The sequence below is a fragment of the Tenrec ecaudatus genome, chromosome 12 (assembly GCF_050624435.1).
Source record: "Tenrec ecaudatus isolate mTenEca1 chromosome 12, mTenEca1.hap1, whole genome shotgun sequence".
In the NCBI taxonomy this organism is placed as follows: domain Eukaryota; kingdom Metazoa; phylum Chordata; class Mammalia; order Afrosoricida; family Tenrecidae; genus Tenrec; species Tenrec ecaudatus.
This window is the reverse complement of record NC_134541.1, coordinates 6129243-6154032: the sequence shown is the minus strand read 5'-3', so window position 1 is coordinate 6154032 and position 24790 is coordinate 6129243. Positions and strand designations below refer to the sequence as shown.

At 43.2% G+C, this 24790-nt stretch overlaps 1 protein-coding gene across 5 annotated transcripts; it reads right to left on the bottom strand.

The window, feature by feature from the left end:
• Positions 1-268: 268 nt before the first annotated feature.
• Positions 269-23217, bottom strand: LOC142423221 (uncharacterized). Of its 5 annotated transcripts, XM_075528447.1 has the most exons (10): positions 23101-23217; positions 21256-21319; positions 18680-18783; positions 15480-15587; positions 14939-15032; positions 14155-14398; positions 14012-14070; positions 10976-11049; positions 10441-10573; positions 269-8884 (listed from the first exon to the last, which is right to left on the bottom strand). In XM_075528447.1, exons 9-10 carry the CDS (start codon positions 10520-10522, stop codon positions 6864-6866), a joined length of 2103 nt encoding a protein of 700 aa, XP_075384562.1. In that variant the 5' UTR covers positions 10523-10573; positions 10976-11049; positions 14012-14070; positions 14155-14398; positions 14939-15032; positions 15480-15587; positions 18680-18783; positions 21256-21319; positions 23101-23217; the 3' UTR covers positions 269-6863. The 5 variants fall into 5 exon arrangements, with proteins under 5 accessions (XP_075384562.1, XP_075384561.1, XP_075384557.1 ...); XM_075528446.1 differs by lacking the exon at positions 10976-11049 and having other exon boundaries at positions 10447-10573; XM_075528442.1 differs by lacking the exon at positions 10976-11049 and having other exon boundaries at positions 270-8884.
• Between the last annotated feature and the right edge of the window lie 1573 nt (positions 23218-24790).

The following is a 24790-nucleotide window of genomic DNA, read 5'->3' as shown; positions in this document are numbered from 1 at the left end:
ACAATCCTTTCATACAGTTCCTCATGTTGTGGTGACCCGCCCCCCAACCATAAAATTATTTCCATTGCTACTTCATCACTGTTATTTTGCTACTGTTATGAATCGGGTGACCCCTGTGAAAGGGGATGTGACTCACAGGTTGAGAACCACTGCTGTGAGATGTGATGAATAAAAAGGAAACCGGCATCCTCAGTCAGGCAACCCCATCCCCATCCCCTCCCACAAGATAAAGAAATAGAAATACTTTTAGTAACCACTTAGAATTCATCTTCTTCTCCTACCTGTCTCATGAGTGGAAGTTTAAGGTCATGATTTTTTAAAACACATTGATATTCATGTATATAGATAATAAAAGCTCGTAATTAAAGGACTTTTTTTAGGTGCAAGGGGAAAAAGGAATTTTTTAACTAAAACCATATTATATTTTTTATTACAATTCAACTTCCCATCACGTAACAAAAAGCAAATTTTTTAGTGTTCATCTAAAATCTTATTGCGTTACAAACTTCTATTAAAATAAAAAAGATGAAGTAGTCAATCCAGTGATTAATTTAACATGGCTTTCATTGAGGGTGGGGTAGGGTGGTGATGGCAAAGAGAAGACCAATATCCAAGAGATGTAACTTAAAAGATACAATATTTTAAGAAAGAAAATGTTACATCCCCCCAAAAAAGCCAGGCTTCAAAGCCCACAAGTCAAGCCACAGCCAAAACCATGTTCTATCATAAAAAGGTTCTTTCTTTCTGTTTAATAAAATGTCTCCCCAAACCATCACCACGTTCATCCCGACTGGGCTTCATCTTCAGACCTTTCATCCATGGATTTTCCAGGGGGCGTGGGGGTGGGCGGGCACTGGCAGATAATTTCCTTTCTGGAGGGCTTTGGTGTTCCTCTTAGTTCTTTTCATCTTTGGGGGAAGGAGTCCTTTCCTTTGTTGCCTTTGAAACTGTGGGATGATTCACTTTGTCTTTGCCTTTCACTGGACTAGGCATCACTGTTGCCTTTAACCTGGGATTAGACATTTGGTTTTGCTTTGTTTTACAAATCCTTGGACCACACAGGCTGGTGTGCTTCTTCCATGTGGACTTAGCCGATGCCCTACTTAGATGACTACTTGTTTAAAGACAAACCTTTAAGATCTTAGATGCCATTATTTCTGATAGTCAGGCACTATCTGCTTTCTTCACTACACTTTGCTAAGCAACCATAGACTCAGTGATCACTTCATGAGGTCTAGTATCAAGCAAGACCACATTATAATAACTAATTCTTCTTAGATTAGGGTTATGATTAAATGCAAGTTCAAAATCAATTCATATGTCTCTGTTTGTGTGTGCGCCTCTGGTTCACTTTAGAGATACCCTTATTTTATTGGAGAACATTGTGAATCCTTTCCATGGGGCATAGTAGTTCTATTCATATTTTCATTGAATTATCCAAAGGTACAAAATTTTAAATATTGTCAAAAGAAGAAAAATATACATGCACAGGTCAGTTATTTTAGGCCCCAATACTTGATTGTTGATTTGCACAGATTATCAATTTAGGTGTTGGGTACTATTTACACCATGAGGGCTGGATATAGGGCAAAGTTTGCAATGTTCATAATGTTCATTCTTAAAGGCAGAACTACTTCTACACCCATAGCCTTGGGATAGTAGTCATCTGCTTCTTTGCACACTACAGTGTTTCAGTTTTAAGCCCAAGAAAGTATTTCAGTTCCTTTAATCTGCTAGGTGTGTTTAAGGTAGAGTCCAGTTCACTTAGTGAGAATTCCAAGTCAGATCCTTCTGGTGTGGCTTCTGAAGGATGTTGTGTACCTCAAAAACGGCAGTCTAAACATGATGCCAGGCTTATTTTATTGGGGGTCTACACACTTAATGTTAAACATTTTCCCAGTGGCAGGCTGCCCCACCTGGATTACCCATCAATTGAAAAGTACTTGCCTTCTCCCAGACATGCCGTCTGCCCCATCCCGCGTCCATACCTCGACTTTCATTTTGCCTATAGCTTTATTACTTTTCAACTAAACACATCTTTCTTAAAATGTCCAGATTTTTACTATCAAAGCACACAATGGAGGCATGGTCTGATTTATGAGTCAGTGGCCTCCCATCAGGGGAAAAAGTCCTTTTGTAGCTCTCGTTTTCAGCTGTTGCAATTGCTGGCATGTTCCATTTGCTCCACCCACAGTCATTGCTCTTGGTAGCAGAGGTTTCTTGGCTTTCTGAAGGTTTAAGGCAACTTATGGGGAAAAGCTGCATTTTCAACTTTACAAGTGTACATGCCCCTCAGTTAATTACAGTTTGGTCACAGGACTATACAGGATAATTTTTGTGTGTGTGGGAACATGCTATTACATTTTCCTCAGTCATATCTGTTCCTGGGGAGCTACTGTACAGAGTAATTGATTACTACATGTCAGTATGTCAGGACCCATTGGGAAGAGCCTATCACTTCCTGCATCTGATCACAGAGGGAGGATCCTCTAGAGATAGTGTGTGACATCCTGTGTCTGCTAAAGCACAGAGAAGGTATTTCTTTTAGGATATATGAGTAGGTCAGCACAAAAGGTAGAGAAACTAAAGTAAAAAGTTAGAGAAACTGTTATTGCAGAGGCAGCTAGTCTTATGTCAAGACGTTGAGATAAAGCTTAAGTCTCTATGTTCAGGCTGTTCTATTATGCCAAGTAGATATTAAATTCTCATACAGTACCAAATTTCATAATAAGGTGCTGCCAGTTTTCCAGGTATTCTGAATGCCCCCCTTACCTATAACCTCTCAAGTAGTTTTCACATAGAAAAACCACACAAGGACAAAAGGTATCCACTTGGCAACCCAAATAGTAATGTTTCCACAATTTTTTTTGTCCAGTCACAGAAGAGAAGCAGCTAAGACAAAAACCATCGAGATTCATAAAATAAACTCTATTTCTTGGGGTCAAAAGAGTCTTATTTCCAAATAAATTTGAAAATAGGGAAAATGTGGACACCAGGAGGTTTCCATACCATCACAATTACTGGGTAAAGTAGTTCCAGCCTCAAATTGGTGTTCATTTTTCATGATGTATGCACTAACATTCTGAAAACTCAGCAATAATTAACATAAAATACAGTTCTGAAATTGATGGTAAGAAATGGAAGGATCTGAATTCAAGGTCATAGCTCAAAGAGCAAAGGTCTAGAACAAGAGGGGAAGGAGCACTATAACTAATTGTGATGATGTTTATACAACTAATTTTAAAAGCAATTTAACCATGGAACTGTGTATGCGAATACTCTATCAAGAAAACTTCTTTAAAAAAAAGAAACAAAACGACGAACAGTTACCATGGGTGAAGGAGAAAGAGTTGTTGTTTAGGGGATGTTGAGTTTAGGTCAATGGTGGTAATTTGAAAAACGCTATCAATAATGGTGTACAACATGAAGAGTATAATCAATGACAATGAATTATAGAAGTAGAAGTTGTGGAACTGGAGAATATTTTGTTGTGTATATTTTTGCAACAATTAGAAAAAGAATAATGACATGAATAACAAGTACTAAGAAGAAAATATTCTAGAATTGAATATGGTGACCGCTGTACAACTCTTCTTGATGTGACTGAATTGTATGACATGAGGATGCAGTGCTAATAAAACTTTTAAAAAAACCCTTTCTCCACCACCAACATTGGTTTAGTTCCCTCCATAATAGAAATTGTCTGGTTTCTGCAGACATTTGAGGCCACTGACCTACTGTAAGAAATAAGCCATCTGCTCCTTACGCACCTAAGACACCCCTTTGGGTATCAAAGCCAACGTCCAGGGAAGCAGGGCCTTCGTACCTCCCTGTGCACAACTCTCCCCATGTTTACTCCTTGTTCTATGGGAAAGTTCAGTTCTACCTACTTCTCCAATGAAATGATTGCGGCCCAATCCCAGGAGACCTTCTGAGAAACAGGGAAGGAAGAGACAGACAATGAAGCTAGTTGCCAGGTCTGGAAAGATAACTCTTTTGCCCCCTCCCTGTGCTATGCTAGAACTGACAGTCCATTCCACAGGCATGCCAACGATGGCCAAATGTTACAGGGGCAGTGCTTTCAGAAGGAAAGTCTGCTCCATTTCTACACACACACACACACACACACACACACACACACACACGTTTGCTTTTTGATTTCATTTCAAAGGGTCCTGGGAGTTCTCTAGAATCATCCTTCCTCAAACCCCTAGAGATTACATATTCATCGACATTTACCCTGTGCCTTCCATAAGGAAACAAACTTATGGAGGAATTCTGGCAAAGGGGCATTAAGGGAAAATGTGGCAAAAGATCCAGACTCACATCACCAGCTGCTCCCACCATATTTATGTACCTGAGTAGACACAAGATCCTTTAGAAAGCTGATTTCATGGTAAGGGAGAATACGAAGGGACACCACCCTACCAAAAAAAAAAAAAAAAACCAGAATTTTTTTTCCAAAGCTATGTATTTAATTTTTACAAAACAACCTTATCATCTTCAAAGTACTCTCCATTACACTTAATACATTTGTCAAATCTGTGGTTCCATTCTTGGAAACATTTTTTAAAGTCATATATCTGTTTGGATGACTGATAACACCTCTTTCATTTTTTTCTTCACCTCTTCTTAGTCTTTAAATCACTGTCCTTTCATGTCACTCTTCATTCAAGGAAACAAAGAGAAGTCACACAAAGGGAGGTCAGGTGAGTAAGGGATGTGGGACAAGATAAACGTGCTGGGTTTTTTGGGCAAAAACTGGTGCACTGAGATGGTTGTGTGAGCAGGTGCATTGTTGTGGCAAAACTAGTCCCCCGTCTGCCACAAATCATGCCTTTTTTGCTGTAAACTGTTAAACAATCGTTTCAGAACCTCAAAATAGAAAGCTTGATTAACAGTCTGACCTGGTGGAATGAACTCCAAGTGCACTATCCCCATCACATCAAAAATAGAATCGAGCTCCAAGACAGTCCAAATAACTTCCCCATCTCTTCAATGGTCTGCTGTGGTAGGTCATTGAGGAAGGCGTGCGGGAAGCTGATGGTCATCCAGAACAAAGTTTGTCATCAATCGACATTTCACCTTTCTGGAGACAAGGAAACCACTCGTATACTTGAGTTTTTCCCATAGTAAGCTTGTTCCACTTGTAAGCTGTGTTCAACATCACAACAGTTTCTGCAGCATTTTCCCAGAGCAGAAAACAAAATTTCATAGCCAGACGCTGTTTCCTTAAATTGGTCATCACAAAAAATGCAGTTTGAGTGAAACTGCTTTAATGAAAAAATTCACTGTGACCAGAGAGAACCTTCCTAGGCTATGACACTGGGTGCACTAACTCAGAGCGAGTTGCTTGATGCTTGCCTAGCAGGAGAAATGAATACTACAAAAGATCTGCTCCATCCAGCACAATTCTGGGGCTTTTTGGTACCCCCTCTTAGATAGAGGACATGTGGGCAATGACTGCTCTGACATTTTTCATTTTCAGCTTTGAAGGGTTGTAAAGAACAGTATGACTTTTTGTTTCTCATAGTCTGATAGTCTATGGATTTGACAAACTCTTATCTTGGCAAAAAAATTTTCTGGAGCTTATGTAAACCCACTCCACTGAATAGATATTATTATTCCATCTTATACAGGTATCTTAGGCAATTTAGGCTCAAGTGGAGAGGCACTAGAGTGTGGAGTAGTTAAAGGGGCAGATCAATGGAGTGAAAAACAATAAATATAGTATGATTGGATTGTCACAGACATTGGAGTGTCACGGGGAGGACTGGATCCTATTATCAGAGGGCTGATGGGACATGACTAGAGGTCCTTAAACCTCATATTAGGGACTTGCACATTTATCATTAGCCACCAGACATAGGAAGCAGCTAAGAAACTACAGCATGTGACCCTGGAATGCAGAAGACTCTAGAAGGCTTATTTCAAGATGAGAGATCTAAGCAGTTAAAAGGACTCTGGACCTAGGATTAAGAATTGAGCATTAGGGAACACCAATACTTCAATGGGAATAGAAAAATTTGGCCAGACCAGACAGAAACTAAAAAATGTAAAGAAATATCAGGGAAGGAAGCTGTCACAGAAGCAAATAGAAGGCAGTAACTGAAAAAACTGATCATTTAGGAAAAGTGAACCAGCCCCTCCCTCTTTTCCTTTCTTCTGTCTCCCAAATCTAGATCGCTTCTCTTAGAATAAGACTCAGACTTGTTCATGAACCTAATGAGAACTTATCTTTTCTTAAGGGTTCAATTATCTATCAGCTTGAGAATTTGAATTCCCTGTACATTTCAGAGTACATGACTGAGTTGTGGTTTATTAGGGAAAATTTTTGCTACAATGAAAAGCCAACCACGCATTTGAAAGAAGTGGCATATGCAAATAAAACAAGTCAATCATTCTTACAAGACTCAAGTAAAGCTTCTAGTTTTCTTTCTTTCCCTTTTCTGACAGTTTTAAAGCTTCTACTTTTCTATTTTGTTTGGTTAATGTGGCAACATCGTCCAGTGAGTCACTACTGACACCTTCACCACATACAGAGTGGGAGACTTATGCCAAAACTCCCTCGGGTGGGTGAAGTAGTGATGCGTGGCGGGAGCACCTTGCCCTCAGATCGCAGCGAAGAAAGAACACTGCAAGAAATTCCTACCACAGACCTGCCCTCACAGCTCTTAGCCCTCTGTGTCTTCTGGCGCTGCACCTCACCTTCCCCACGTAATGCTTCTCCCTTCAAAAGAAAATGCTCTCTAAGGTATAGTGTAGTGTGTCTTTCCCCCAAGTTCTTGCATATTCTCCCTGCACACAGCTTCTACTCTGTGTATTCAGGTACGTAAGAAGTGATTATAAAACCTCAGCCACATTCACTGCAAACACACTTCTCTGGAATGAGTGTGCTGATGTCTAATGAGCCGCTGCTTAGAGATAAATCCTCGCCCACACTCCTTGCACACATAGGGCTTCTCCACCGAGTGTGTCCACTGGTGTCTGATGAGATTTGACTTGTGGCTAAAGCCTCGCCGACATTCCAGACACACATAAGGTTTCTCCCCCGAGTGTTTCCTCTGGTGTAAGATGAGAACTGACTTGTAGCTAAAACCTTGCCCACACTCCTTACACACATGTGGCTTCTCCCTTATGCGTTTCCTTTGCTCTATAAGGAGACTTGATTCCAGAACAAAGTTTTGAGCACACTCCTTGTACACATCTGGCTTCTCTCCCGAGTGTGTCCTTTGGTGTCTGTTGAGATTTGACTTGTGGCTAAAGGCCCGTCCACATTCCAGACACAAGAAAGGCTTCTCTCCTGAGTGTTTCCTCTGGTGTATGATGAGATTTGATTTGCTCCTAAAACCTCGTCCACACTCCTTACAAATGTATGGCTTCTTCTCCCTGGTGGGTTTCCTCTGCTCGATAAGGAAGCTGGATTTTGGCACAAAGTCTCGTGCACATTCCTTGCAGACATCTAGCTTCTCTGAGTGTGTCCTCTGGTGTCTGATGAGATTTGACTTCTGGCTAAAGCTCTGCCCACATTCCAGACACAGGTAAGGCTTCTCCCCCGAGTGCTTCCTCTGGTGTATGATGAGTGCAGACCTGAAGTTATAGCCCCGTCCACACTCCTCACACACATGTGGCTTCTCCTTTGAGTGCACCCTCGGCTCTATAAGGAGACTTGATTCTGGCAGAAAGTCTGGTGCACTCTCCTTACACACATCTGTCTTCTCCTCGGAGTGTGTCCTCTGGTGTCTGATGAGATTCGACTTGTGGCTAAATCTTCGCCCACATCCCAGACACAGGTAAGGTTTCTCTCCTGAGTGTTTCCTCTGGTGTAAGATGAGAGTTGACTTGTAGTTAAAACCCCGTCCACACTCCTCACACACATGTGGCTTCTCCCTTGAGTGTTCCCTCTGGTCTATAAGAAGACTTGGTTTTGGCATAAAGTCTCGTGCACATACCTTGCACACATGTGGCTTCTCCCCGGAGTGCCCACCCTGGTGTCTGATGAGATTTGACTTGTGGCTAAAGCCTCGCCCACATTCAAGACACACATAAGGTTTCTCTCCTGTGTGTCCCCTCTGGTGTCTGATGAGATTTGACTTGCGGCTAAAGCCTCGCCCACATTGGAGACACACATAAGGTTTCTCTCCTGTGTGTGACCTCTGATGCCTAAGAAGATGCGGTCTCTGGGCAAAGCCTCTCCCACATTCAGTGCACACATGTGGCTTCTCCCCTGAGTGTGTCCTCTGATGTATGACTAGAGAGGACTTCTGGATAAAGCCCCGTCCACACTCACTGCACACATGTGGCTTTTCCTCTAAGTGTGTCCTCTGATGTATGAGGAGAGAGGACTTATGGATAAAGCCTCGCCCACACTCACTGCACACATGTGGCTTAACCCAGAAAAGGGCTCTCTGGTTTGTGGGGAAGTTTGATTTCAGGAAATAGTCTGGTCCCTCCTCTCTATAGCTGACTGTTTCAAATATTGAAGTTTCTAATTCTTTCAACCCTTTATCTGTTTCCACATCCTTTTCTGCTGTGTGGACTGAGTTGGCCTCCATTCCTACCACTGTGTTGCCTTCTCTTGAGCTTGCTGGCTGTCTCCCAGCTGGGCTGCAGAATGCGCTTGAGATCTCTCTCTCCCCTATACTTTCACACCAGGGTTTGGAGACGTCTTCTTGGTCCTGACCTTGAGTGTTTTCATTCCTGCAGCTCTCATCAGAATCCTGATGCTCTGGCTGCTTCTGGGGCCCCAGGCTGGACTCTCCTGGATGGAAGTGATCGTCTGCACACAAGCCGGGGAAGATCTGCAGCACATGCTGGCTGAGGAACTGCTGACAGGAGAGAGCCAAGAGGCAGGAGGAACAGGGGCAGATTTCTGACTGTGGTTCTGCAGGAGAGAGAGGACTTTCTATTAGAGCAGCTATGAGTGGCCTGCACAGCCTTTTCTTAAGACATGATGGTATCTCGCTGCTGGAGTCCCAGAGAATCACAGACAGTTAAGTGCTCCACACCTAGCCCAAAGGGTGGTGGTTTGGAAGACAGGCCGGGCTATCTGTTGGAAGGTTCTACCTCATACACGGGGTCACCATGAGTTAAAACAGACACCATGGCAGCTAACAACAATTTCATTGCCACAATAGTTGTTGATAATATACACAACCCAATTGGCTCATTTAAGGTCCAGTTAAACAAATTACACGGTCTACTGCAATCCAGAAGAACGCCAATAGTGCTGTGGTTAAAGTATTTGGCTAAGATCCAAAAAGCTGGTGGTTCAAACCCACCAATAGCTCAACAGTAGAATGATGGAGCAGTCTGCTTCTACATGTACAGCCCTGGCACCCTAAGGGACAGTTACACAATATCTTAAATAGGGTAGCTGTGAGTTACCATCAACTTGATGGCAGTGGATTTAGGTATTACAGTGCAGACAGCCCAACCCAAAACCTCTTCAACATGTCAAACAGATTACAATTTCTCAAGCAAGGATCAGCAACTGCTTCTGTCTTATAAACAGTTTCTAATATAGCCTGCCTTGTCATTCCATTAAACCTATAAGCCTTTGTCATTCACATTGCCATATTCTCCCCTTCACATTTTGGTATTACTTAGAAAAAACAGGTTCTATGACCTCTGAGGCAATGTCCTTCAAGACTTTTCTTATTAAAAAGAAGGAATAATAGACAACAACCATATTTATAACTAACTGGTTTGGGTTTTTGATGTTTGCCCACCTTAGGTTTATTTGTACAAACAGCACAGGACACCAACTCCATGCAGATGGCAGGCCAGGGGTCACACCAGTCCCTCTCATCCTCAGACAGAGAACTCTACTTTGTGGCCTGGGCACCTTTAGGAGCTTGAGCTGGAGTCGAGGCGTTGGCTGGAGTGTCAGCCTTTCTTTTTGTGCCTTGTCTTTGAGCCAACAGAGCCTCAGACCCTTGGCAATACATGTCTGAGCCCGCTTGCCAAGCTTGGGATGGCCAATGTAGGCCAGTCAACTGAGTTTGCGGTTGATACCCATAGAGGTCTCTTCACAAGAGCCTTGATAACATCAGCACAAGCATCCATGGCACTGTCAGCCTGCATTGTCTTCAGGACCTTCTTGCTGTGCTTCTTGGCACAGCAAATGTTCCTCATGAATGTGGGGTACACCCCTTTCAGAGATTCATATCGCTGTGACTGGGGTTTCTTGATACCCATTTCTGTCTGTTATTTCCGGGATTGGTTGTACATGGTGTGGTTCTTGAACTTGAACATGTCTGCACAGACACCTGCTCTAATTAATTGGTTTAATAACGAACAAGGTACAATTCAGGATAAGATTAAGGATTCAAACTATTGACCTTCTAAGAATTTAATCACTGTGCCATCAGGGCTCCTTTTGGCATGTAGTAGGTAGTTAACAAATATCTAGAGACTTAATAAAGGGAAAACACACACCCTCACCCACGGAGAGCAGATTCCTGTAACTCTCCAGCATCACGTCTCTGTACAGGGTCTTCTGCTCAGAGCTCAGTGTCATCCATTCTGCCTCCGAGAAGACCACAGTGACATCTTCAAATGTAACTGGTTTCTAGAGTGAGCGAGAAATCAATGTATAGCAAAGAATTACCAACTTTTACAATGAGTGTAACCAGTGGCCACAGAGTCTGTATCTGAAGGTGTTCACTGAGTTAATTCTGGAGAACACAATTCCCCATAGCAAGTTTTTCAACATGACTACATAGCTGGTTGTGATAAAACCCATGAGGAGCACAAGTGATGCATAAAACACATCCCGAGCCTCAAACATGAATGACTTCATTGGAGAAAGTATTGTGAATCAATTTAAATGCCTTAAGCATTATTCAAGAGAGTAATGTTGTGATTTATACCCAGATAACATATTCATTTAAACAGTAAAAACAAATAATTTACTTCACTGAAGCCTAATTTACTTTGACCCACAGACACGCTACAGAAGAGAGAGCTGTACCTTCGGGTTTCTAGGTCTTTATGGAAGCAGACCATCATCTTTCTTCGGCAACATGGCTTCTAGGTTCAAACCGTCTGGTTAGGAGTAAAGCACACAAGTATTTCTCCACTAGAAATAAAACCCACTGCCAGTGAGTCAATATTGACTCATAGCAACCCTATAGGGCAGGACAGAATTATCCAAGAGAGTTTCTAAGGTCATATGGCTGAGAGTACTCTTCCATTTTGTTTTCCTAACTCCATCTTCTTTAAGCTGCCCTTAAAAATCATCTGTTCAGCTCTTTTATTTCACTTCTTCCTTTCAGTTTAGCTAAAACAGTGGTTCTCAACCTGTGGGTCGCAACCCCTTTAGGAGTAGAACGATCCTTTCACAAGGGTCACCCAATTCATAACGGTAGCAAAATTACAGTTATGAAGTAGCAATGAAAATGATTTTATGGTTGAGGTCACCACAACATGAAGAACTGTATTAAAGGGTCGAGGCATTAGGAAGGTTGAGAACCACTGATTTATAGGTTTGATATTAAGGTAGCAGATGGACATTGGGCCTCTAATCAAGTACTCCCTTAATGCAAGAAGACTTTGTTCTATTAAACTGGCATTTGATGATGCTCGCCTTCCCATTACAGAGTCACTGAAGACAAAGTGAGTGCATAAGCAAATGTAGTGAGGAAAGCTGATGGTGCCCGGCTATCAAAAGATATAGTGTCTGGGGTCTTAAAGGCTTGAAGATAAATAAGCGGCCATCTACCAGGGAAGTAACAAAGCCCACATGGAAGAAGCATAGGTTCATTTGTATAATTAAGATCATTCCATGAAAGCCAACCTAGATAGCTCTTCAAAAACAGTAACAGGAGTAATGATTCTGAGGATACAGGAAGGGGGCGGGGGGTGGGGAGGAGACGACTGATAGCAATGAAGACTGTATAACCCCACTGGATGGGAACAAATAACAGAAGTGTAGGTGAATGAATACATTGGATGATGTAAAATATGGCAATAAATAAGTAAATACATATAAGTGTGTGGGGGGGGTCTTGGGGGTAGGATGGGAGAGGGAGGGGAGATGATATCAAGGAGCTCAAGAAGAAATAAACTGTTTGAAACTGACTGTGGTAGCATTTGTACAATACTGCTTGATGTGATTGAACCATGGAATGTTATGGTATCTGTAAGAGCTCCCAATAAATGACCTACAAAAAAAGAATGAACTCCTCACTTTGCACAGTTCTATTATACGTGAATTTTTGTTACTATGGGTTAAATAACCCCAACTCCCTAAGAAAACAGCTCAAATTTCTGTTGATATGGTACAGTACTGTGAGCAGCTGCCAACAGGAACTCTGGACCTTGGTAAATGAAAGATACTAGTGCCTGTGTGTGGGAGGAAATTGTCTTGAGATGAACTCTGGGAAAGGAATATGTGTTGCAGTCTCTGAACACGGAGACAGTGGTGGTAATCCTCTGAATGCAGAGTACCTGGAGCAGAATGCAGTCCTGAGCTTCTGAGTAACAGAGTACATTACTGGGACATTTTGAACCGTATTTCCTTCTCCAAGTAAGACAAGACCATCGCCATATTTCACGGTTTAAGCAACACCGTGGGAAAGAGCTGACAGCTCAAACTCAGGGAAAGCCTGATCTTCAACTAAGATAGAGTAAATGCTGTTTCTCCTGTTCCCTGGGAGACTGCGCAAACATAGCATTCTGCAGGTGTTAAGTTATACTCCCCTCCAGACTATCGACTAAACTGGTTGTGTTATTGCTTCTGTTTGCCTTTAAAGTATATTGTCAACAATCCTGTGTGAGAACTTGTCAAAGTATATTTTCAACAAACTCTGTGTTTGAGAACTTGTCATGAGAAATTGTCAACAATCCCTTTGTGTGAGAGCTTGTCACGGAATGCAGGATAGTTGAGAACTGTATATAAGCCTGTTTTGAATAAAGTTTGGTACCTTAGCGTATCTATACTCTTCCTGCCCCCTATGCTTCACCTTTGTTATCTTTATCTATCTTTCTCAATTTCAACCGTACCCCTCTTGAGCCCCTCTTCAATTTGTGAGAGAGCTAAATCTCATTTAATCTCACACCTGTCGGGCAGTGTTTCCTTTTCAGGGACATAGAGGATCAGCGGTGGCAACTCTCTCAGACTTTGCCCCCAGACACCTGTCCGTTTATATCTGGTTTAGCTACAATAAAGTTGCAATCATAAATATAGTCCTTTTGTTGAGTTCTGTGTGTTGTCAATTATCAAACCCATAGGAGTACTGAGAGCCAACAGGTCAGCCATCAATGAGCCCAATTAGAACTCACACGCCATGTAGCTGGCATCCTGAAAATCTTGAACTGGAAACCAGAAGGTCAGGAGGAAGAGAGCTCAGAAAAGCTACCACCGTTGAAGTTGACATCCTGAAGGGTTAAAGGACACCTCAAATTTATAGCTAGCAAGTAAGTGAGGATACCGTGTGGACTCTCACATTTACAGACAGAATCTGCCCATTTGCCAGTCTGCGGAACTTGTTAGATGATTAGGTTCAGAGAAAGATGTCTCATGGAGGCAGCTGGTGTCAAGATAGAAGAGGGAAGTGGAAAAACAGCCATTTTAATATTTGCCAATGCAATATCAATTCGAGGAAACAAGACTGCTCATTCAAAATGACTGTTGATGCTACAAGACGGTGCCTGCTAATCTTTTGTAATCGCATTCTCTATTTCAGTACATTTAAAAAGATGAATAATCAAAAAGTGAAGATACCCAAAAGATGGTATCGTTAGATATTATATATGTGGTTGTATAATAAAATGTTAATAATCTCCTTTTCAACAAAAGTTTCTTATGTTTTACAGTATCCTGTTAATATTATTAACTTTGAGTGTATTTCCCAACAAGAGAAACATGGTGAATTTCCTCATATGGCACAAAGGCATAAAAGGGCTAAGTGTCAGTTCACTTCTCTCTCCCCAAGACAGAGAGAAAATAGGCCTCACGTTGGGAAAAGCAGCAGCAGTTCAGAAAAAGAAGGCAATTCCAACTCACCAGTATTTGGGGCTTGCTCTTCTTCTCCTGGGGTCTATCGCCATCCACAGAACACAAGCCTACGGGAAGAAGCAGCAGCTGTGAGAAAGAACACCCAGCACGTTCCCTGAAGAGCTCTTCTGATGATTGCAAGGAAGGATCACCTTTTGCCATTTTCTTCATGATGTCTGTACCTTCTCTGTTCTTTGAAACCATCATCTTCTCTGAGTTCTCCTCTCCCTGGACAGGACCAGGCAATGTAATGTCCCAGTCAGTGCAGGATAGGCCCTGAAATTCTGCCACAGGCCCCGTTGGAAGTTATTTCATCTCCAATGGCTCTCTGCTGCCTGTGGGGGTGATGTCAATCCTCACTTAGGAAAGCCCCTCTTGTTCCCATGTATCCAGGCCCTGTGGGATGAAGAAGCACACTAGATGCTGATGAATTCTTTATTGTGCTCTAAATCCCGCTTCTTCAGCATGGATCCTGTCCTTTCCCATCATCCTCAGCCAACAATGACAGGTGTCAATCGACTTGGGTTCGATGGATTTTCTATGTTTATTCATCTCTGGCCTACAAGCCCTCTCCTACACTCTGCCTTACCAAAATCACTGCCCCACAACTGACATTCAAGCTCCATGTCTCAGATCAGTTTCTGTACCCTAAGTCAGAGAGAAGACAGGATACAGCACAAGGCTTGGGAAAGACTGTAATGTCTCCCTGAAGACCAGGCAGGGCACGTAGCAGTCTGCTTCTGACTCCCCAGTCTGATTCCAAGTGTGGTCTGTTCCCTATGTTCCTGTGCTCTGAGAATTTGGGGGTCTAAATTGGGTCATTCTTGGTCTCACCATGGTTTCTGCAAAGACAACACTCTCCCTTCCATTTCTGAATGTGAGTGCTGCATATGAAACACCCTGGCGAGATCTTGACCCAGATGACTAGAGACTTACTGCCATCTTGTTGCTGTTGTTAGCTGTTAACTCCAATTCATGGTGATCATGTGTATGCAGAGCAGAACTGATCCATAGGGTTTCCCAGACTGCCCTGTTTAGGGAGGCAAAAAGAGAGCTCAAATTCAAATTTGTTGTATAAACACCCACTTATTAAGTCTTAAACAGGACAAAGACAAAAGCAAATAATTTGATAGGGAGATCAGCACCAGAAAGTCATAAAAGTGTACAATGATCCACTCAGCCAGCTACTTAAATAGGATAAGGAACCCAAAAGGAACTGACCCATCAGTAGCAGATCAACTCATCACAGTTATAAGCACTGTTGTTGTTAGGTGTCCTTTAGTCAGTTCTGACCCATAGAGACCCAATGTCCATCCTCACAACTGATGTTATGTTTGACCTGTTGTTACCGCCACTGTGTCAATCCATCTTGCTGAGGGTCTTCCTCTTTTTAACTGCCCTTCAATTTTACCAATGTCCTTTTCCAGGGACTGGTTTCTCCTGATAACATTCCTAAGTACATGAGACAAAGTCTTACCTCTAAGAAGTATTCTGGATGTACTCCTTCCAAGACAGATCTGTTTGTTTTAGCAGTCAGTAGTACTGCCTCACCATCCTTGTTTCTACCCAGTGCTCTGAGTTTCATCTAAAAGACAATTATTTCAAAAATAAATGACAAGGTCTGCCATCTGAGGAACTTCTGGCTAAGTTCAAGCTTCCAACCTTTATACTAGGAGTTCAGAGCTTAATCATGTGTACTTTATTTTTAGGTGCAGCAAGCTGAGTTATGTCAGCTCCAAGAACAACAGAACGCAACGCTCTCCAGTCCTGCACTAACCACCCTCACAATTGTCATACCAAAGCCCCTTGTTGCATCCACTGTGGCAATCATCACATGGAGAGTCTTTCGATTTTTCTGATGCTCCTCTAAGAAAGCATGATGTTCTTTTCCAGGGACTGGTCTCTATTAATAACATATTCAAAGTACATGAGACAAATTCTCCTCATTCCTGCTTCTAAGGTCCGTTCTAGGTGTACTTCCTCCAAGACAGATGTCTTTTTCTTCTGGAAGTCCATGTTATTTATTTATACCATGCTTCACCAACTCATAATTCAAATGCATCAACTGCCCTGTGGCCTTCTTTAGTCATTGTGAAGCTTCAGTGTGAGGTTACTGAAAACACTAAGGATCAGGTTCAATTTGATTCTCAAAGTGACATCTTTGTTCTGAACTTTATGCAATTTCTTGACTGTTACTCCCATGACTGTTGAATGTGGAGGTAAAATGAAGTATCTTTTCTCTATCATGATTTTATCTACTGGGCTAGTTGAGAGGATTTTGGTTTTCATAACATTGAGTTGCAATCCATACTGAAGGCTGGATTCTTAGCTTTCAGCCAGCAAGGCTGTATCATCTGGATATCAAAGGTTGTTAAAAAGCCTTCTGCCGATACTGATGCCTCGTTCTTCATAAAACCAGCTTCCAGGACAGTCTGCTCAGCACATAGACTGAATAAGTATGGTGAAGAGACAGCCTTGACACACACCTTTCCTGATTTTAAACTATGTAATATGCCCCTGTTCTGTTTGGCCAACTGCCTCTTGAACTCTATATAGGTTCCACATGAGCACAACTAAGTGTCTTGGAATTCCTATTCTTCTCAGTGTCATCCACAATTTGATATGATACACATAGTGAAATGACTTTGCAAAATCAATACAATTAAACAGTCTTTTGGCACTCTACTTTTAGCCAAGATCATTCCATCTCCACCTCTGAATCCAGCGTAAATTTCTGGTGCTTCCCTGCTGAGGTACTGCTGCAATCATCTTTAAAATTATCTTCAGCAAAATTTTACTTGCATGTGATATTAAGGGTATTGTTAAATAATCTTTATACTCTTTGGGACCACCTTTCTGCCCAGTACCCATTTAAGACTATCTGGGAGCCCAATAATGCAATCGTTTGACTCATCCTCCAGCACAATAGACAGAGCTGCCTCCTCCCTCTTGAATTCATACTAGACATGCCACATTAGTCAAACCACATTGTAATTTCACGAGTTGACTAAGTTGATTTTTTAAATATAAGCTTCTTGTAAGAAATTCATCATTTTGCTAATCTGTCTCTGTGGGGGATTTGATAAAATCCCCCTACTGTCTGCTTCACCTGATAACATGTCTTAGGCAATTTATGTGAAAGTAAAATTGTGATTTCTAAACTTTGCCTGACTCCACCATCTCCTTTGTCTTTTTCTTCTGGCATGTGAGTAACATGTTCCCAAAGGACTCCTCTTCCCCCTTGGTTCTGCTGGAAAAGGTAATTGTGTAGAAGCAAGAACAATGTACAAAGGATGAAGAATATGGTTGGGTTTATGTTTAGAATAGTAGGAATTTTGGTCATCACGCATTACTGCCCTAGTGGTGTAGTGGTTACGAGTTGGGCTGCCATCCACAAGGTAGGCAGTTCACAACCACCAGTGGCTCCTCAGGAGAAAGATGGGACTTTCTACTCCCATCAACAGTTACAGTCTTGGAAACTCACTTGGGCAAGTTCTACTCTGTCCTATCATGTCACTATGAGGTGGCATTAACTCAATGGCAGTCAGTTCCTTGAGTGTAACTGCAGCATAATTTGGTCCAGAAGGTGAATACCACTCTCTTCCTAATATGAGTGAGTGAGTAACATTATAGAGCAGGTGCTATAGTAAACAGATTCCATTAATCTTCACTACATGCCCAAGATTTAGGTACCTATTATTTCCATTTCACAGAGGCAAAAACCGAGAATTTAAGGAGTCGATTTATTTGTCCTTAAGGTTACATAGCTATCAAATGCCAAGACTAGAATGGAAGATTCTCATCCCAAAGCCACTTCCTCTTCACCACTGGCTATGCCTATAATACTATTCACTGAAAACATGACTACTAGAAAAGTTGAGTGACCTGAAGAAGACACTACACCCAGGGTGAAGTAATAAAAAGGGTCTGTATGTTTAAGGTGAGCTGTATGATTCTGTAATAAAAACCTCAGTAACTTAAAGTATTAAAGGCTTGTTTCTTACTGAAGTTCCATGTTCATCATATATCGATTGTAACTGTAATCAATGTCATCTTCATTCCAAGACAATACTGTATCTTCCAGATGGAACATCACCAGTGGAATAATAGAGTAAGAGAGTGGAAGAAGGACATGAAAGAATGGTGCACAGTAAACAAAGAAATGTCATGAATAAAAGTCAGGAGAAAGTTGGTTTTATGAGTCAGACCCTGAATATGCCCCATTTTTCAAGTTTTCCAAGGTGCTGTACCAGTCTCTGAAACCACCAACTTGCTTTCCCCCTCCTCTCAGCACTCAACCCCACCCCCCACCCTCAACCCCTGCTCTTCACCTGCAATTCACTACGAAGTCTCACAGAAGTCATGGCCTGTACTTAAGGGTAAGAGATCTGTTGGGATACCACTAGAAAGTAACAGAATCCAGTTGGCCTATCAGGACACCTTAGTTTCAGGTTAATTCATGGCACAGAAATGGTCCCTTCTGATGCAGGTCTCCGTCAGGACCTTGGACAGTTCTGCTGTCCTGGCCTTTCTACCATTAGGGCATTTCGGCCACTAACTGGCTGGGTTCATACATAGTCAATGTAACAGCTCAGCTCCATTCAGCTCTCACATGGCTCTGCTTCAGCACTAGCTGAGCTTTTCTACCCCATACTCTTAAAAGAAAGCCTCACATACCTTAGCTTTTTATCAGTTACAAGGTAGTGCTTCATCACCAGACAAGAGTTCACTCAATCTTCAATTACCCATAAGATGTCATCCAATTCAGGTCTTGATAGTCACTAGGCAAAAGTATCAAATTATCCTGTGTTCACAGAAATGCCAATAAAACTGGGAAATTTTCCCCCAAAAGTTCTAAACCACAGTGGATAGAAAACAACATGGAAGCCACAGCCACTGCCACCACCACCAACTTGTTTCTGCAAAGAACTGAGACAAAGATAATTTCTCAGGTATTGGGGGAAATAATCGATCAAGCTGTTTTTCCAACCAATCAAGGCAAACAGTCACATAAAATAATGCATTTCACCACTGAGAAAAAGATTCTATACATAGATGCAAAAAATCCTCAATAAAAATTAGTTGATGAAATGCGGAGGCACCTTAAAAAAAAAAACAACTACATCATGACCAAACATTTTTTATTCTAAAGATGACAAGGCAGTATGTGAGAACAGGTTGAAACCAATACAACAAGTCTGAGGCAAGTTCTTACTCTCAAAATATTTGTATTCCAGTTGGGTCTTTTTTTTTTTTTAATAAACATGAGTGTGGTTCTGGTTCTCTAAGATTATCAGAACGAATGCTTGAAACAGATGTTTGAAACAATGCTACTTGCTTGGTTTGACTACAAGATTAGTTGACTTTGTACAATTTTAACTTGTGATTGTCTTGAGTCTTTTGCATCTCAGAGATCCATGTTTGTAAAAAAAATGCACCTATTTATCAATGTAGGAACCCTGGTGGAGCAGGATGTTGGGATGTTAATCACAAGGTCAGCAGTAGGAAACCACCAGCGCCCTCTTAGGAAAAAGACAAGGCTTTCTAGCCCTGTAAAAAGTCAGTCTAGGAAACTCAGAAGGGCAGTTCTACCTTTGTCCTACAGGGTCATTATGAGTAGACAATGACCAATGGCAATGAGTAGTTATCACTGAGCTGTATCAAGCCACTAGAGAACAAATTAATCCTAGAGTTATAACGTCATCCCCTTCTAGCTAAACAAGAGACTGGTGATGCAGTGAATTACATGTTGATTGCTAACCACAAGATCATCTGTTCAAATCTACCAGCCACTCTGTGGCAGAAAAGTGTGGCCTTCTACTTCTGTAAAGAGTTAGGCTTTCTTTCCTCTAGTTCCTAAATGCTTCCCTCCCCCCCCCCCCACTATCATAATCTCAATTCTACCTTAAAAATCTGGCTAGGCCAGAGGATGTACACTGGTACAGATAGGGACTGGAAACACAGGGAATCCAGGACAGATGATCCCTTTAGGGACATTGGTGAGAGTGATGATACCGGACAGTGGAGAGAAGGTGGGGTGGAAAGGGGGAACCGATTACAAGGATCTATATACAACCTCCTCCCTGGGGGATGGACAACAGAAAAGTGGGTGAAGGGAGATGTTGGACAGTGTAAGATATGACAAAATAATAATAATTTATAGATTATCAAGGGTTCTTGGGGGGGGAGCAGGGAGATAGGGGTAAAAAATGAGGAGTTGATACCAAGGGCTCAAGTAGAAAGCAAATCTTTTGATAATGGTAATGACAACAAATGTACAAATGTGCTTGACACAATGGATAGATGTATGCATTGTGATAAGAGCCGTACAAGCCCCCAATAAAATGATTTTTTAAATTAAAAATATATATAATATAAAAATATTTTTTTAAAAAAGAGTTAGGCTTTCTACTTCTGTAAAGAGTTACAGTCTCAGGGCAGTTCTACCTTGTCTTATAGTCACTATGAGTCAGAATAGGATATAGAACAGACTGAGACCAGTTCTGGCCCACCTAACATGCACAGTGCAGCAACACTGCCCTGTGGGTAAAGTTATGACATGGCCAGGCTCAAAACATATTTCCATCAACAGCCTGGATGTGGGCAAGAAGCCATCTTGGTGGTCCCTACTTTACAATATAGATGGTGCAGACCCCCAAAGGTTATGCTGACTCATGTGGGGACACCAGCCTATCAGATTTAACCACCCCTCAAGCCCCGCTAGCATAGTAGCTTACACACTGAACCCAACAGTGACTCTGCAAGAGAAAGATGGGGATTTCTGCTCTTGTAAAAATGCACAGTCTTGGAATCCACTAACAGTGAGTTTGGTTTACAGCCTTGGTAGCATAGCAGATTACATGTTGGGTTGCTAACCACAAGGTCAGCAGTTCAAACCACCAGTCATTCCATGCAAGACAGATGAGGACTCTGGTCCCCCACAGATTTAGAGCCGTGGAAACCCACCGGGGCAGTTCTACTTTGTCCTATAGGTTTGAAATGATAAATTGCTGCTGGGGGGAAAAAAAAGGTGGTAGCCAGCATGAGATGCCTGGTCTGGGCAATATTCCCGTCAAGACCCTTCCCCTTGAAACATGCTTGGTATGTGGGAAAGCACACTAGACCTACAGGCCTCCAACAGGATATTGCAGGGCAAAAAAAAAAAAAAAAGAGGCAAGGATGCACCAAAGAAATCCACCGGTTTAGAGGCAAGGGAAACACTGTCGGAATGTGAACGTTAAGTGGCACCTTACCAGATGTATTTTGTGGGCTACAGACCTTCTTCCCGTCTCCACCCAGTCCTCAGGAAGGGCCACCCTGTGAGATGGAGGTGGGACAAATTAAGTCATGTGAGCCTAATCAGCAGCAGTCCCTGGATTTCAGGGTAGTTCACAAGTTTCAAATAAGAAGTCTTCCTCTTTCTTAAAAACAAACCAACCCAAAGCTTCTGATCCATCCAAGTAGAGAATAATTCAGCAGCTTCGTGTGCACAAAGCCAACTATTTGAGAAGCCAGTAGCCCTGCCGTGTAGGCGCTGAATAGGGAAATCATCTTTTGTTCCTCAAGGCCCCCACTTGTATTATTTTTGACAATAGTTTGTATTTACTACACTTTTACTTAGGAGTTCTGGTGCAATGGTGGCTTATATGTTGGGTTGCCAACCGCAAGGTCAATGGTTCAAACTCACCAGTTGATAACCTATCTCACCAGCAAGCTCTTCTACCAGCTGGAATGTCTGCAGTTTCCACCAATAACAAACTTACCTTGACTTGCACGACAGGCCCTAGATTCCCCACCATTACCAAAAAAAAAATCCTGCTCTAGGGGAAGAGACCCTTAAAGAATAATTCATAGAGGCACATTTATTAAGCTGTAAACAGGGAAAAGATGAGATAAAGACAAATCATCCAGGTGAAGGCAACCGTCAGCACTAGGTCATAAAGGTGTCCAATGATTTACAAATAGTCTGTAATTTAAATAGGTATGGGATACAAAGGTCACTGCCACAAAATCATGATTGGCGGGCCGATCAATTCATCACGATTACAGGCAGAGCTGTAGAACAGGCAAAGGGGCCATGATTGGGATAGGTACACGGTTACTGATAGAAAAAGCTAACAAGATTGGTTCAAAGCCCTCTGGGTAAGGGCATTGGGGTTTGGTGCATAACCGTGAGAACCTAGTACCACAAATTCCATCCAGGCACACCCACCCTAGTCAGCCAGGATAGTGGTAGCAATCCATTTTCACACACACACACACACACACACACACACACACACACACACACACACACACACACACACACACACTCGGCCTAAGGGCAAAGATATTCACAAGGCCAGAATACCCAGAAAGAATTTAATGGAAACTGATCTCTGTGGGGACTGAAAATGCATTTAAGGCTCTAAATGTAAACCATACCCTCCCACAAGTCTCGCGTGCAGAATTTAAGCCCCAATACATGACAAGACCAAATGAGCGCTGCGCAAGAACAACAAAACCGGGCTTGCTATCTTCGCGGCGCCCCGACCCACAGGGATGTTGAATGTCCAGAGCCCTCGCCGAGCTCAGCCCCGCCGTCCGGAGAGCCCGTGCCCGCGGGGTCGGCCCCTGACGAATCCCACGCCATCACAAAAGAAATCCAAAGTTCCCAGTCACCCCGCCCCAGACCCGGATCGAAGGACAGCGCCGCGCCCGAAATTCCAGGGCGCAGGCTGTCCCCCACCCACTTCCCTCGCTCCGAACGCGTGTGCAGCCGCTCCCCCTTCTCCACAAACGGAGCCGCGAGAAGCCAGGGTGCTGAACCGCCAGGGCGCAGCCCCCGCCCCACCAAGCTCAACAGCCTCGGCCCTGCCGCTGGGCCCAGCCTTCCCCGCTGCCCCTGCCCGCGCGCTCGGAAAGGCACTCCGGGCCGAGGGCCCGCGGCCGCGCTCGGACGTCAGTCACGACGCCGAGCTTCCCACGACCGGCGTCCCTGGAGTCGTCGCGGGTGCGACTCCTTCGACTGTCGCCGAGCAGCTGCTGAGCCACGCGGTGCGCCGGCCAGACAATGGTCACTGCGCCCACGGCCCCTCCGGCCCCTCTCTTGAAAATACCTGCTAAGGCTGGTCACACTGGCAGCGGCCCCGGGCCAGTGTCCGCCGGCGCCTCTCCTCAAGGACCACACAGCTAGCGCGCCTCCGGGGCCGCTTTCCCGGACGGCCTCCGGCCCCGCCCCTCGGCGCGCGGTGACGTCAGAAGGAGCTTCCGGTCGCTCGGGACGGTCCGGGCCGCCCCACGCGCGGGCTGGGCAGCGCGGCTTTCGCCAGACTTATTCCGGTGAAGCGGAGCCGCGGCCCCTGGCCTGAGGGCCTTAGGCTCCATACTCTGCCAGCCGCAGTTCGCGAAGTAGGCCCTGCCCCTCGCTGCCTGGGCACGCTTGTTCTCAGCGTCATCTGGGCAGCAGGCCCCTGACATCTCAGCCGAGCGCCTGCCATCAATTCCAGCGCTCGCCTCCCTAGTCACGTTCTTCGCGTCCATGTCCTCCAAATCGGTTGCAAACTCTCAGCCGGCTCGTGGAGAATGGACGCGTCTCTTATGGGTGGCGCCTGGCTCTCAGTCTAGCCATTTTTCTAGGACCCTGAGAACTGGGCTACATTGGTCCCTTGGGCAACATGCCAATTAAGAGTTCTGCAAACTCATGGAAAGGATGTTCACATTCAGAGTCTAGAAATTTAAAGATTGCAGAATTAGTTCAGGGCACTCCTATCAAAGACGTTAGGATATGGCTCGTGACGGCTCACCCCTCTTACTGCCATTCTGTCTCACAGTGAGCCTATAGCACAGAATAGACCTGGCTCAGTAGGTTTCCGAGACTAACACTTTACCAGACTAGAGTTTAGAACGGTTTACCTTATTGTGGTTAGCAGTCTACCGTATAGGACACTATACCACCAGGGCTTCTGAAATCTTATGGGAGTAGAAAGCCTATTCTTTCTCCCTTGGATCAGTTGGTGGTTTGGAACTGCTGGCCTTGCAGTTAGCAGCCAAATGCATAACTACTCTGCCACTAGGGCAAGACTAACAACTTCTTCCTCAAAAGTACCCTTGAGAACAGATTAGATTCATTAAACACTAATGACAGAAGACCCGATAAGCTATGGGAGAGCATCATCACATCAAGAACATCATTCATGAAGAAAGCAAAAAGTCATTAAAAAGAAAAGATCAAAATGGATGTCAGAAGAGTCTCCAAAACATGCTCTTAATCAGAGACTAGATAAGGCAAATGGAAGAACTGATGAAATAAATAAAAGAGCTGAACAAAAAATTTCAAAGGGCAGCTCAAGAAGACAAAGTAAAATATTACAATGAAATATGCAAAGATAAAGTTAGAACACCAAAAAGACTACTCACAGCATATATTAAACTTAAATCAAGAAAAAGTCAAGCCTCAAGTTGTAATATTTAAAGAGTCTGCCTGTGTGCTAATTATTGAACCATGAAGGAAGCATGAAAAGAAGTTAGGAAGAATACATAAAGTCACTATCAAAAAGAACTGGTCAACATTCAAGCATTTCAAGAGGTAGCAAATGATTAAGAACCAATGGTGCTGAAGGAAAAAGTCACCTTAAATCATTACCAAAACAAAGACTCCAGGATTTAACAGAACACTGATTGAAATGTTTCAAAAAGCTGATAAAGCACTGGAAGCATCCACTAGTCTGCACCAGGAAATTTGGAAGGCAGGCCAACTGACTGGAAGAGACCCATATTTGTACCCATTCTAAAGAAAGGTGACCCAAC

What these genes read in the sequence shown, in the direction of transcription:
- LOC142423221 (XM_075528442.1), bottom strand. Translation starts at nt 14,209, where the DNA reads ATGATGGTTTCAAAGAACAGAGAAGGTACAGACATCATGAAGAAAATG. An exon ending in CATGAAGAAAATGGCAAAAG is followed by an intron (nt 14,071 to 14,154) that starts GTGATCCTTCCT and finishes TTCTTCCCGTAG; the next exon opens with GCTTGTGTTCTGTGGATGGC. An exon ending in AGAGCAAGCCCCAAATACTG is followed by an intron (nt 10,574 to 14,011) that starts GTGAGTTGGAAT and finishes CGCTCACTCTAG; the next exon opens with AAACCAGTTACATTTGAAGA.